The sequence below is a fragment of the Tachypleus tridentatus genome, chromosome 2 (genome assembly GCF_004210375.1).
Source record: "Tachypleus tridentatus isolate NWPU-2018 chromosome 2, ASM421037v1, whole genome shotgun sequence".
NCBI classification, from domain to species: Eukaryota; Metazoa; Arthropoda; class Merostomata; order Xiphosura; family Limulidae; genus Tachypleus; species Tachypleus tridentatus.
Window position 1 is genome coordinate 82271062 of NC_134826.1, and position 15414 is coordinate 82286475.

Below are 15414 nucleotides of genomic sequence, written 5' to 3' on the forward strand. Positions count from 1 at the left end.
AGGCAGCGAGTCATCACAACCCACTGCCATATCTTGGGCTACTCTTTTACCAACGATTAAAGGGATTAACCGTCACATTATAACGCCTCCACAGCTGAAAGGGCGAGCATGTTTGGTGTGACCGGGATTTGAACCCGCGATCCGGATTACGAGTCGAGTGCCTTAATCACCTGACCATGCTGGGCCCTCTCGTTTAGTATCTTACACATAAGTTGGTAAAAGAGTAGCCCAAGAGTTGGCGGTGGGTGTTAATGACTAGGTGCCTTCCCTCTAGTCCTACACTGCTAAATTAGGGACGGATGGTGCAGATGGCCCTCGTGCAGTTTTGTGCGAAATGTAAAAACAAACAAACAAATAATGGCTCCAATCTAACCCTGAAAAGTGTTGGAGTAAATTCAGTTCTCTCCGATCCAAAAAATGCAGTAACTACCATTATCAAATACTGCACGACCACATAAGTACGGGAAGGAAAAAGAAGTCAAAGAGAACCTGACCCTTTATGGTACGAACATATCATACCCAAACCCCGAGAAAGAGAGAGACAATCTAACTCCACCAGTGTTTATAACGAACTTGTAATGCATAATCTCAAACATCAGTAAGTCGAAGTAATTTTGTTGTAATTTGCAAATTCATAACGACAGCAAGAACATAGTATGTAAACATTAAACATATTTAATTCTCGTGTTCTGCTTTTCTCGTTAAAATACTTTTTCAAAAAGCTTAGAACTAATTCACCGTTTTTGAACTTACAAATTCTTCTGGATGTTCAAGACTGATATAAGTTCATCACTGTTTTACTTGCCTGGGGTACTGTTACATAAAACGAGAGACTGGTGGTTGTAGTACAAGGAGAGTTGAAGCTGTTGAGGTCCTTGTTGAAGAATATTTTGAAGCAAGATTTTCGTGTCTGTTCCAGAGTTGGAGTGGAATAATCCGTCTGTTTCCAACTCTCGATTTGATTGGTTGTTCAAATTATCGTTGTCACATCCGTTCACTGCCAAAAACAAATTGCAAATGAGATAAAGCAATGTCTACAGTAGACCTAATAATAAGTATTCATATGCTAATTAATAATCTTTTAATACAAATAAAAATATTGAGTTCTGTTATCAAAAACAATCAAAACCTTTTAAACTGCGTGTTTCTTCCTAGCATATTTATAAATTTATATACAAAGCAGGTTAAAGCAATAAATACATACACCAATGTATGGTCAAACAGAGATGTCATCTATACACTAAAAAAAGTTTAACCACGTGATTCCTCGTCCCCGAGAAGGGTGAATAATTATCCAAAATTCTTACACATTTTAATGTTTCTATATATTCACTCAGTTTCACACAGAAATTCATGTTTTTGGATATTATGTTATGAACTTTGCGATATATTTAAACACACACACACACATACATATATATATATATATATATATATATATACACATTGCTCGCCAAAATCTTAAGGCCAATGAACAAAGAAAAAAATATGCATTTTGCGTTGTTAGACTCAACCACTTATTTGAGCAGAGCTTCGAAAGATGAAAATAAGAAAAGGGAAAATAAAACCTTTTTTAGCATTTAATAGCAGGTGTATTATTAATAGTGTAAAAACTACGTGAGAAAGATACAAGGGCAAATGATGCATGTAACATAAAAAATTATGGTTATATCCAGTGCTTGTTGTGAAAATTAAATGCTACTACTATTGCGAAAATCTACCTTTTTATATTTTCGTTTGAATTAACATATTTTTATTTGTGTGCAGCGTGTAATGTGAAAGTCATGGTTAGGCCTAATGTTATCCGTGTAACAAAAAAAAGGTTCTGCTACTGCGAAAATATACCTTTTTATGTTTTCATTCGAATTAACATATTCTAACTTGTGTGCAGCGTGTAACATGGGAGTCATAGTTAGGCATGATGTTATCCGTGTAACACAAAAAAAATGTTTCTATTCCTCTGAAAATAGATGTCGCACTTTATTTTATTTCAATTGATATATTCTTATACGTGGGCAGTATTTTGAATTAGCCAAACTGGCATAACATTTTGGCTAGAACGTGCAAGACAACCTCAATCATTATTTCTTCGACAGAGAGCGAACCCTGTTGTTTAAAAAATGACCATCAATAGCAGACATGTTTCAAGAAATTTACAGGAAAGATAAGGTACTTCAACATTTAGCACAGAACGGATTTCATTCCAACAGGCAAGGTCGCAAAAACAAAAAGCAGCTCGATTTCGTAAGGCAAGGCACAAGGAATTCTGGGTCTCTGAACTCGCGTCTTGGCAACACTCCATCCACTTCAAGTGAAGGCCATGTTTTGTAATGTCATTGCAAGATATTGGGCACAGCAAAAGAGAGTTTGCATTAAACAATTCCCCTGTACTTCGTACATCTATTAAGACACAATGGCTAGGGGGCGCTCGACACCCAATATAGTCGCGGATTGCAATCCTCATCATCGTCATTACCAGCTGTGGAGGCGTTAAAATGTGACATTTAATCTCACTATTCGTTGGTAAAAGAGTAGCCCAAGAGTTGGCGGTGGGCGGTGTTGGCTTGCTGCCTTCCCTCTAAACCATCACCGGTAAATTTGGGAAAGATCGTGCAAATAGCCTTTGTGCAGCTTTGCGCGACATTAAAAAAACACCACCGCCAAAACCTGTTGTCAAAACAGTTTCAAGACCGTTTCTGCCTTCCTAATATATTTCAGCCCATACTGACATCTGAAGAGAATCATCGTGGCGTACAAGTCTTCCTGTTTTAATTTCCACTTTGTTTCTTTAATGGTTCATCTGCTAGGTGCAAGACCTCGACCCTCTGTAGCTAAATTACAGGTCATTAAACAGAATTCGAGCGTTGAGGGAGAGAGGGGGGTTGGAATCTGGTTTCACGAAAAACGAGTTTGTCAAGAGGTTTACGTACGTTGTCAAGGTTGACTCAATACTGACAAGCATGTATTAAACATTACATCAACATCTATCAGGTTGACTCAATACTGACAAGCATGTATTAAACATTACATCAACGTCTATCAGGTTGACTCAATACTGACAAGCATGTATTAAACTACATCAAAATTTTTATTACGCTGCATTAATATTTGTAACTGACGTAGGATGGTTGAATCAAATGCTTGTTCCTTCTAGTTTATATTATCTTATATTAGTCTTTCAACCAACTTAATAAAACATAAAATAATTATTACTTTATGTCAAATTATTACTTTGAAAAATAGTTCCTCTTTGATAATAATGGGAAAGTCGGTGCAACGCATTATCCTTGGGAAAATCTCTCAACTCAATCCACCAGTTGAGTAACTCATAACACTATGTAACACAATTTTGTTTCTAGGTAGTATGTGTTATTTCTTAATTGCTTATGATACAAAAGTACAAAAAATGGCCATTATTCCCTTTTATGCTTTTATGACCTGGATAATGAAATTTATAAATTGACATATTTTCTATGTAAAATCGGACAACTTTCCACATTTTCATTTACACGAGGTCTGAATGAAACAAAATATGAATCAAGATTTACATGTATTTATACTAAAGTTATACAAAAATGAACAAAAATGGTTAGAAGTAAGTAATTTTTCGAGATTTGCGACTGTAATGTAAATCGCTTTCACGTATCAGCCCCCAAATATAGTCTTCTATTATGTTTTCGTTATACACTCCCAGGTCACAAAAGCAAAATTTGAAGATAAAAATATGCCTTTTTCATTTACTTTAGGCATAAGCAATTGGGAAACAACACTTTCTGCCCAGGAACAAGAAAAAGTAAAAATATTGTTACATAGTGTGATAAACGTTCCAATGTTGCACGAACAAAACAAATATTTTCTTTTGCACATTACTTTAGCATATGTATCTTGTTTACAAACAAGTTACAGAAGTTAACGCATGCGGTCTATTACCAGAGAGCGTTTTCTTGTTTTCTTGATGTATAAAGTGAAGTCTGTACGAAAAAACTAAGTTTTCTTTAATTTATCTCACTTTCTACTGCCAGGGTCAAGGTATTCAAATACGTCATAAACAAACATTTCTAACCATTGTACAAAGATCCCGCTAGATGGCGACAGTTATATAAGCGATTTTTTTTTTTTTCTTCTAAGAAATGAAACGCTGTGCACGCAGTGAAGGCCAAACCAATTGCGCGTGCATGGCGCAATGCTGGGAAGAAAAGGGTGAACGGCCGGCTCTGCGGTCGATCGAAGAGGCTTAGTGCATTCAAGGCTATAATCCTCGGCGAATGAGTCCTAGGCCCTGACTGTATAACGGTGCCGTGAAGGGCACAGCTGCTAGTACCTTTTAAGTTTTTTTATAGGTCCATGCTGTTTGCCATAATGCTTTTCACATTAGTTCACAACTTTTTCGACGCATAATCTTTTTCTGTTTTTCACTATCATATATAATTAATCTCCAGCCGCTATTTTATTTTTCTTCCATTAAAACAGTGCCGGATAATGAAATTATTTATACAAATATTTTTTGTCTATTAAAAAAAACGTATTTAGGCAGATGAAATACTTACGACTGACGCAAGAAACGTACCTTTTTAAAATAACACTAACATATGAATAAAACCAAAACTTACACTTATTGAATGGTACACTTTGCGAACTGAAAAATAATGCCAAGTTTTCCCTTCCGCAGAGTAGTAGTGTTAATTAAATGAGATACCTTAAACTTATAATTATGGCTTAAGCCTAAACAGTAAAGCAACTCTACCGACACGATTTATTAAAGCACTTTACTAACTTAGTATTTATTCACGTTAACACTAAGTCAGTCTACGCACTGTTTGTAGAAAGTGTGTTCACCTGAATGACATCTTATACATTTAATGAGTTAAACGACCAAGTTAGAGATCTATTCCACACTAGGTTGTCACTTTTATACTGATGACCATAGCTCAAACATTACCTTTATAACATCACTATAACCAAATAATTAGTAATTATGTGTGTTTATTATGTATTTCATATTCTATTCTTTCTCTAATGTTACTTTCACTAACAATACTGGTTAAAATGTTAAATATATCACTTTTTATACATTATATTTTTAAGTGTATTGTTATCATAGATGTCATTGGTTTATTATACAAAATTAAGACGCCTAAATCTACTAAGCTGGCCATAATTCATAAGATATTGTTGGGTTTACGGTCGAAAACATTACTAAGAGCTAGCGTACCCAGCTGATTTAAAATACACAATGCATTATATTGTTTGTGGGCACATCCCAGTGCGATACGCTAACCATTAAGCCACTATACGCTTCCTGTAATTCAAATGAATGCAATGTTGATAACGCATCAGGTTTAGGTGCATTTTGTTATACCACCTCTCTCCCCTTCTCTCACATGAAAATCTATGGTTTGATCAGGAAACAGATTATACAGATAGGATATACTTCTACACAGGCTCCCCAGTTTGTAATTACAGTTTAGAATCTATACAAGAAAGGAAATATTAGTACAGGGTTGTCGTAATGTGGCCATCAAAAGTGCCTTTTATAACGTTATTAGCGTGTGACAACCTTATTATCTTGATTGAAATTACTTTCGAAACCTTCGAAGTGCGCTGGTATGGACGAGAACACCGCTAAAGGCTAGGGTTCTAAACAAATAAAACTATAGATGAAAGTATCATTAACAACGAGAGCGTTCAACTAATAACAACTACAGACGAGAACACCGTTAAAGGTCCTCCGCTAGAACAGCGATAAGTCTTCGGATTTACAATGCTAAAATCAGGGGTTCGATTCCCTTCGGTGGACTCAGCAGATAGCCCGATGAGGCTTTGCTATAAGAAAAACACACATACACACACACCGTTAAATACTAGGGTTACAAACTAATAAATGTTTAGACGTAAATATCAAAATATCATTAAGGCAAGACTGCCCAACGAATGACATAATGCATTCTACTAATTATAAGTAAGCTAATCTGAACAATATATTTAATTAGCTAGACTCATACTCCTTATTTATGTAGACAGGTTGCTTTGATCAAAAGTTTATATTAATAAAATTACACGCGAACAACGAGGGATCATTTGGTCCTTAAAGGTTGTCCCAACATAGTGACACCCGGGAAAAATAAAAATTTAAACCAACCCTTTATTTTCAGGAATAGGCCCGGCATGGCCAGGTAGGTGGCTTAAATCGTAACCCCCGTCGAACCAAACATGCTCGCCCTTTCAGCCATGGGGGCGTTATAATGTTCTGGTCAATTCCAATATTCATTGGTAAAAGAGTAGTCCACGAGTTGGCAGTGGATGGTAATGACTAGCGCCTTCCTTCTAGTCTCACACTGTTAACTTTGAGATGGCTAGCGCAGATAGCTTTCGTGTTTCTAGTGGTATACATCCGTAGACATACCACTGTTTCACTGGGTGGGCATAAACTTTCACAATGTGTGTAATTAAGCACAAAGATTTGTCCACCACAGGGATGGAAATCCAGTTTATGGTGTTGTAAATGTGAAAACATACCGCTATGCCATTAGGAGGCAAAATAGACCGAAAAACAAAATTGTCGAATTAATTTTAATTCTAAGTACACAGTAAGCCGATAAAATTATGAGTTAAGTGATACAGTATTTTAATTACCATGCTAAAGTTACAGGCACAACCTTTCTTATTCATATCAAGAGAGCCTAAACCTAAACGTATTTAAGAACCATTGTTCTAAATAATACCTAACACAGCCTCGTTTGTTTTCCTTAGTCTTTCAAAAAATTTTAGTGTTTGTTTTTTGAATTTCGCGCAAAGCTACACGAGGGTTATCTACGCTTGCTGTCCCTAATTTAGCAGTGTAAGACTAGAGGGAAGGCAACTAGTCATCATCACTCACCGCCAACTCTTGGGCTGCTCTTTGTGGAATTGACCGTCACATATTATAACACACCCACGGCTGAAAGGGTGAGCATGTTTGGTGCGACGGGAGTTCGAACTCGCGACCCTCAGATTACGACTCAAACGCCTTAACCCACCTGGCCATGCCGGGCTTTAATTATTAGTGTGTTTAATAAATTAACATAGACGTTCAAGGGAGTAGCCAGCCCTACAAAGCCTAACAGCCCCCAGAATGTGGATATTTTTTCTACAGAATGTATCTGAATGACTTACATGAAAGTCCAACGTTTTAGTCTTTAAAATATTAAGATTTTCGTTCGATCCCACCCCCTACCAATATAATTGTGATCGATATTTTCCAGTGTCGAGCCCCGCTATTCCGATAAAATAATAATAATCAATAACAACAAATCATTTAACTCTATTCCACATACTCCAATGACCCATTTCATACGCTACTTTCCGCTATTAGTGACATATTGTGTACATAATGGATCTAGGGCAGACCGGGAAAATCTTGCGTGTCAAGTGCCTTCCTGTCACGTATTCACAACTAGCTTGGCCTATTTTCTGAACACGTTGTTTACGTAAGCAAGCGTACGACGTATTTACGTATGCACAGGACGACTTTTCCTAAACACCACAGTATTTATGTTTATACCTTTTGTTTTGTAATTTCAATCAGTTTATGCAGTTTTACGTGCATCGTTGTGATAAATACATGAATGGTTTTTGTTATTCGATTCGGGATATAGAGTTATAGTGTGGTTGGCATATTATTATAACACGTTGCTTTACTTTCACACGGGTGATCTTATAAATAATTATGCGTAATCACCTTCTTCACTTCTGTTTTCATACTTTATAGCGAGAATTATAGAACTAGAGGACACAAAAGTATAGATTTAAAGCAAAGACGTCTTCTACTAATAAAGTTTCATTTTTCAAATAGGGTGGTTGGCCTATGGAATGGGTTACCTTCATACGTTGTGGAGGCAGTAAATTTGAGTTTAAAAGAAAGCTTGATAGATATGAATGATAAGGGTTGGCATTATTTTTTTTTGTGTGTAATAGTTTTAGTTTGGCTTAAATGATAGGACAGCCGCGATGGACCAACAGGTCCCTTGTTGTCCCTAAACATTATGTTATGTTACATTTCTTTATGAAAATCTTTATGATTAGAATGTTTAACATGATGCTCGATAATTTTTTCTTTTTTTTTTATTTGTAAAAATTATTTTGCGCTGCTAGCTTAATACACAGAGTCATCTAAACTGATCATATCTTGCGAGATATTACTGGGATTATGCCCGAAAACGCTGCTAACAAGAAAACGACGCAGTTGACGGTTCAAAACAAAGTTATATTACTGAGTACAAGTAAACATGAAAGAATAATTATATTCAAGCAGTCTTATCCATAAATTATTTAAAACTTGTACAAAATTGAAATCGATTGAGATTATCAGTTTTTGTGTTTTGTTTTTACTTCTAATGCAGAAGTACCGTTATTTCATGACGAGATAACCAAGACTCGTCAACACATTTCACTTCATCAAAGTCCCCTTTCTCAGGTTCGAACAATTTAGTTTCAGTTATCCTTTCAAAAGAATGTTTGGTGTCTACTCGTGTCTGTGACCGGACTTGAAACCACACAAACAACGGAACTCGTTTGTTCTAAAATAACAGCTAAACGTATTCCACAAGCTTTGTAGAGTAAATAAACAGTAGCAGCTCTTGTTATCTTCACACACGTGTAGACAGTTTCAGTTGTGTGAAATCCACAATGATGCATTGATTTCAACTTGATTATTGTACTACTGGATTCCAATACTCTAAACATGTCGTTAACCTATCTTCAACGGCGAATTTCGCGCACGTAAAGAACTATACAGTCACGCCACTTTTACAATGATTTGCGTATCCACAAATGTATTTGTAATAATCGCAAATAGAAGATGTTTGTCCTGATGCTGCACGTACACAGCTGAAAATCTATCTTTACGTGTACTTACACGTAAACGTGATTATTCGGTTCTCGCATTTTCAGTCGTTTGTCAACTGCACACTGGATACGTGTATAGTCAGTCATACGGAGTTTTAAGAACAGATACAATCGAACAGCGCTGCTCAAAACAAAGTGAATTTGAATTAAACGCAGCGTACGCGCATGCAAAGTAACGTCGAAACAGGACGCAGCACAACTGTATAAAAAGTGAATTAGAACATCATCTCACCGTCTTACAAAGAAGTACTAAACCTTGCAATAATCTACTTCAAAAGAAGAGATAACAATCCTGTGTTTGGCTGCTCTTCCCCAATAGGGTTGGGGGAAGCTAGTTCCCCTTAAACCCCGTGCACTAGAATAAAATATGTTAATAGGACAGCCTGATATTCCGAAAGATTCCCACCACTAGCACTAGAGGTCGCTTTATTATCATTATTACTACTATTCTGCCATAATTTTTCCAAATACTAGAAACCTTTAATTACGGGTAACAATAACACAGATATCTGGATTATAAATACATCTAAAAAAAGTTCTCTTTATGTCTCTAATATACCCTTATACATGTGCTACTGTTTATAGAAATACAACAAACTGGATGAAAGTGCGGCCTATACGTGTAGTTGCTGTTACGTTCAATTTTCAGGATATCGTACCTTTGACCCTTCGGAATACCTGGTTCTAACCGTCAACAGTACGGTGTAAGAGTTAAAGACACATGGCAAAGGGTGAGGGGAGACGTAGTGCATCAGTTCCATTCGTAGACAAACTAAACTACCATTCACTGCCTACTCTAAGTAACTTATTAAACTAATTACGTGGGTTAGGTTTAATAATTATGTTCACATTTTCTTCATTAGAAGTAGCTTCCTCTCCACAACGTGTTCTAAAGGTTAAACCGTAAAGCAAACAAGTGACGTTGTGGGCTTCGCTATCAATATCTTATACTTCTTTCCAAGCGCCAACATCTGGATCTAATATTATATTTATAATTTCTTTCCACGAGTGGCGTCTTCTGACATAGAATGATAATCAGCGACCCCCCCTCCAAGAAACAAATAAATAACTAGCTTTATTTACCGCACTTATTACAGCTAAGCTACTTATTTTGTAGTGTGGGTATTTGATTAGAATATAAACTAACTGGGATTTCGTTTTCTTATATCTCTTATTTGTCGTTAATTGTACTCAGGGCTGTTATGTGGTATTTAATATACACACATACACACACACACACATTCATTGAGAGCAAAATTACTCACAGGCAATGCAGGAAGACAAAAATGTAGACGACCCCGATTCAAAATAAATCGATCTTTCACAAGCTCAGCCTCGGCACGTGGCGAAGTAACAAGTTTCATCTATTATTAGCTCACTGTCGGCATGACAGTCAGGGACACGAGCTCACATATTCGAAGGACGAGCACTGTAAATTACAGCGCTCCCTAAACACCAGACGATAATCGAACACCACAATTAAACAATATGGTTCAAGTTCATTCAACCAACTAGAACATCGTTTGCTATTTCAGTGCATGCACTCTGTGACGTCACACTAGCAGAAAGCTCGTTACACCGAAAAGTATCTATTTAAATAAGTGGTTTCAGTAAGAGTCTGGCTCATAAACACAAAGATCAATGTTATATGTTTACCTTGTTTTTCAGACGTCTGTTGAAATCATGAAGCCATAAAAATTACACGAACTGAATCACAAGTTGTTGGGTTTTTTGTATGGCTCGTTCGATCTTAAATGGATCTATAAACAACGCTGTGTACAACATTTAATTATAATAAAACAGTAAATGAGAAGCACCCTGATTAGAACTGACTGCTTGTTAAAAAGTCTAACTTACAATAACACTAACAAATAACTCATTTCGAGCGAAGAAAGATGTTTTGTAGTTAAGCACGAAAATTCACAATAATTTATCTGCACTCTGACTACCACGGGTATCGAAATCCGGTTTCTAGCGGTATAAATCCGCTGTGCTACTGAGGCTCAGCCAATAAGGATGCAAAGAAACTGAAGTCAGACAGAGGCAGGAATGAAATGGCATTGCTATTCTAATTCTTCAAAGTATCGGACCATTGCAAACCCTAAATACAAACTGTAACAAGTGATACAATTATTTTATTGTAATTAAATAAAATACGTGTACGTCCGTGGAAATACAGGCTCGCTTCGTATAGTATTATTGTAACAACGATAAGATAGCGGGATGTTTATTTTACACATATCAACCAGTTGCTCACTTCCCTTCCTAATTATGCAACCGACCTTCTTAACACGTGGAATGAACTCGAGTCGTATTGTAGTTGAAGGACAGGTTGAGAAAGTTGAGTATTGTGTTCACCGAACGGTCCTTTCAACCAATCACGATCGTGAAAAGAGAATTTGCAACAAATTAAGCAGTAACAACAAGAAAAATTAAAGTCCCCAAAAACATTATACGGTGGATAACAAATTTACCATTACCCTGCGAGGATATTACAATCGCGTTCGTGTGTCTATTTCCATGCGCTTATCTTGAAAACGAATACACGCTGTACAGGAAAATTTTTATACAATTTTTGTTTGTTTAGAATTAAGCACAAAGCTACACAATGGGCTATCTGTGCTCTGCCCACCACGGGTATCGTAACCCGGTTTTTAACGTGCAAGTCCGCAGACATACCACTGCGCCACTGAGGAGTTATATTTATATACTTATATATATATAAGTATATATATATATACACACACACGAGATGGAAAAGCAGTACGCAACATTTTGTTGTATATAATGGGGGAGAATCGGGCTTTTTTTTACTTTCGGTTAATAACTCTGTAAAGTGTAATAAGACATGTACAACATTTTATGGACACTTTAAGATTCAGACTCCACATCATAGAACAAAAATAATTTGAATCGTTGATCTTTCTGGATTTGAGGAGAATTTCCTGAATTTACGAAAGGTGAAATTTTACGTTACCCAATATAAAACGTATACATTTTGGAAAAGGTGCGGCTGGGTATGAAATATCTCTGTCTGCCTTCGTTTTCTTTGCTTTCACTCATTAAGTTCTTAACATAATTATCTGTCTCTAAATATGTATAGTTTAACAGGTAATATTGTAGTTTTTAGTAACTACATTATTATAAAACAAATACAAATATCAGTTACTGTGTTACCTTTATCGGAAAGTTATTTGCAGTGGTGGGCGGGGCACAGATAGCCCACCACAGTGTAGTTTTGTGCTAAATTTCAAACACGCAACCAAACAAATTCTCACGAACAAATAAAATCAATGTTTACCAACAGCGAGACAATCGTATATTTCCGGGATTGTAGAAAACGTCAGTATCAAAATATTTATGGATTCCGTTAAAATGTCGAAGTTTACCACCACACAGATATTAAAATCCAAGCACGTGTGTCGTCTATGACATTCACAGTCTTAGGCCTAACTTCGTTAATATTCTCTTCTCGAAGCGCCACCGTACTTCATGCCCGTGAACCATGGTGAATATTTTAGTCATGCACATCACGGGAAAACGAGGGGAGGCATAGAATCGAGACAGCTGGAGGGAAGGGGGCGAACGTGACCTTGAGCCACTGAACCGATGACCGAGAGAAAGCTGTCATCGGTTCCTTATATGCAGTTTAATTTTACCTTCAAGAGAGAGTTAGATTCGCAAAATGTTAAGTCGATATTATCATTCACGACTCCTGGTATTCACGTTTAAAAACACAGATGCTTTTGAAACTGATTTGTTTTTTATCCAACACGTTTATTGCTTAGTTTCATCCTTGATGACGAGAAACCCAATTGAAATAAAAATGTATCTCAAGAACGGCTAGTGTGGGTATTAACATTTTTATTGATAAGCAGAGAACAACGTTTCGACCTTCCTAGGTCATCTTCATGTTAACCAAGGGTGTTTCCTTTGTTAATCTGAAGATGAAATAGGAAGGTCGAAATGTTGTTCTCTGCTTGTCATTAAAAGTGTTAATACCCATACCAGCTGCTTTGTTTCAGTTTCCTGCAAAGAGAAAGGGGGTGAATATTTCGTAATTTGTGACGATATTCGCGAAAACTGGTGTGCCGTAAAAATATAAAGTAGAAAACGAACGCCATATAAACATAAAACACATGCAAAACTGAAGATAAACACTGATGTTAATAATACACTGTAGATCTATATATATGATGACTTTTTTTTTAACTTGGTAATAGATGTCTAGGTATAATGGGTGAACAATAAATGCCATAAAAGTCCGACATGACCAGGTGTTTAAGGCGCTCGACTCGTAATCTGTGGGTCGCGAGTTGGAATCCCCGTTATACAAAACATGCTCGTCCTTTCAGCCGTGGGGGCGTTATAATGTTACGGTCAATCCCACTATTCTCTGGCAAAAGAGTAGCCCAACAGTTGGTGGTGGGTGGTGATAACTAACTGCCTTACCTCTAGTCTTACGCTGCAAAACTAAGGACGATTAACGCAGATAGCCCTCGTGTAGCTTTGCAGGAAATTCAAAGACAAACAAAGAAATGCCATAAAACGTGCTATTGAAGATTAGTTATCCACTGGAAATATCTTTTGGAAAGCCAATATATCACTTAACTTTATACAATAAAACGTGAAAAGAATTAGCTCCGAATACACAAATCCTGTGAAAACAACTATGATATCCATTTATCACCTAAATTTCTTACGTGCTACATTTCTTGTAGAGCATAATATATGTATATATACACACACACACACACACACAAGTTTATCTACAAACTCTAAACGTTAAACCTCAAATTTAACCACTGTCTCGTTGAAGTCCTTAATCGTTTGGCCTTCACCTCATTATAACTACACATAACTCAGACAGGTCTTAATCGTTTAACATTCACCTCATTATAACTACACATAACTCAGACAGGTCTTAATCGTTTAACATTCACCTCATTATAACTACACATAACATAGACGTGCCTTAATCGTTTGACCTTCACCTCATTATAACTATACATAACTCAGACGGATCTTAATCGTTTGACCTTCACCTCATTATAACTACACATAACTCAGACGGATCTTAATCGTTTGACCTCCACCTCATTATAACTACATATAACACAGACAAGTCTTAATCGTTTAACCTTCACCTCATTATAACTACACATAACTCAGACGGGTCTTAATCTTTTGACCTTCACCTCATTATAACTACACATAACCCAAACAAGCCTTAATCGTTTGATTATAACTACACATAACTCAACCTGTCTTTAGAACAAAACAGAGACTAATATACGAGTTTTGACCAAAACAACTAAACAACTTCCCAATTAGGATTTTTTCCCCCAAAACAGTATTATCCGACACAGCGACTTCTCGCATCTCGGAAATTTTATCGTAATATACCTCTTGAATGATAAAACTCAACTTTTTTTAGTCAAATGCTTAAATCTCAAAAATTTATAAAGATTCAGTCAAGAATATATGAACAGTACAAGTCTGACAATGTCGTTCTAGGAGCAAGTAATGTTCGGATAGAAACTTAACACCTCATCTTTTAAAAACATAACGTATAACTGTAGTGTCAGACTTCACGTGTCGCGAAACATCTTATATTATCGTACTGAAATACACTGTGTGACCACGATGACGTAAGAACTGTTCTCACGTTGTATTTATAATGTCCAAGCCTATACTTCTGATTATAGGTTAAAATGTCCTAGTGAATTCCCCGTTTTCCACTTCGACTATGGACCTCATCGTTAGATGGTTGATTTGTTTTAAACGTCTCAAAATGTGATACCTTTCTCCCAATGTTCTCTCATTCGCTCACGTTACATCGCGAGTCGCTGTAGATAAAATAGGACTTACGTCATCAGAAAACATTTCCGTCCTCTAGAATAAACGTTTCTAACAGAGGAGTCACTAGTCACTGTACTTACACTTATTTACAACGGCGCTTAACAACTGCCCCTTTTCTCTTTGTGTGTGTGTGTTTTCTTACAGCAAAGCCACATTGGGCTATCTGCTGAGTCCACCGATGGGAATCGAACCCCTGATTTTGGCGTTGTTCTTCTCTTTGTCAATTTGTTTCCCCTGGAAACGATCTTTCATGTATCACTCGACATTTCAGAAAAACTTGTACATGTGACACATCTTCAGCCATGTTCTTAGATTTAAGGAAGCTTGGAAACGAAAAGAAACATTTAAGTCCTTATAGCCAATCTTTGTGTAAAACAGGTGCTTTCAATCCAACTCCATAACCTATATTTTGCTTTAACAAAAAGTTACATTAAACACACGAAGTGGTCTCTTTAAGTAATTTCTTTAACAACAGCTTCCTTTATTACACGGTTGGAGTAACACCAAACTACATCACGTAATGTAGTTAAAAAGCACCAAAAGCAGGGTATAAAACCCGGAACATTCACGTGATATAATATAATGGCATTAAAAAGGCAAATGGATCTAGACAAGAATATATACTTTCCAAAATCTAACTTATGTTTTACAATTTATATTATCACAATA

The 15414-nt window shown here is 36.4% G+C and overlaps 1 protein-coding gene across 2 annotated transcripts in view; it reads right to left on the bottom strand.

Annotated features, from left to right (window-relative positions):
• LOC143244365 (uncharacterized) overlaps positions 1–15414 on the bottom strand; it is a 151092-nt gene that overhangs the window by 27007 nt on the left and 108671 nt on the right. For both annotated transcript variants that reach the window (XM_076488902.1, XM_076488903.1), the window contains exon 4: positions 806–997. In XM_076488902.1, the coding sequence (XP_076345017.1) occupies positions 806–997 (192 nt within the window). The remainder of the gene's footprint in view (positions 1–805; positions 998–15414) is intronic.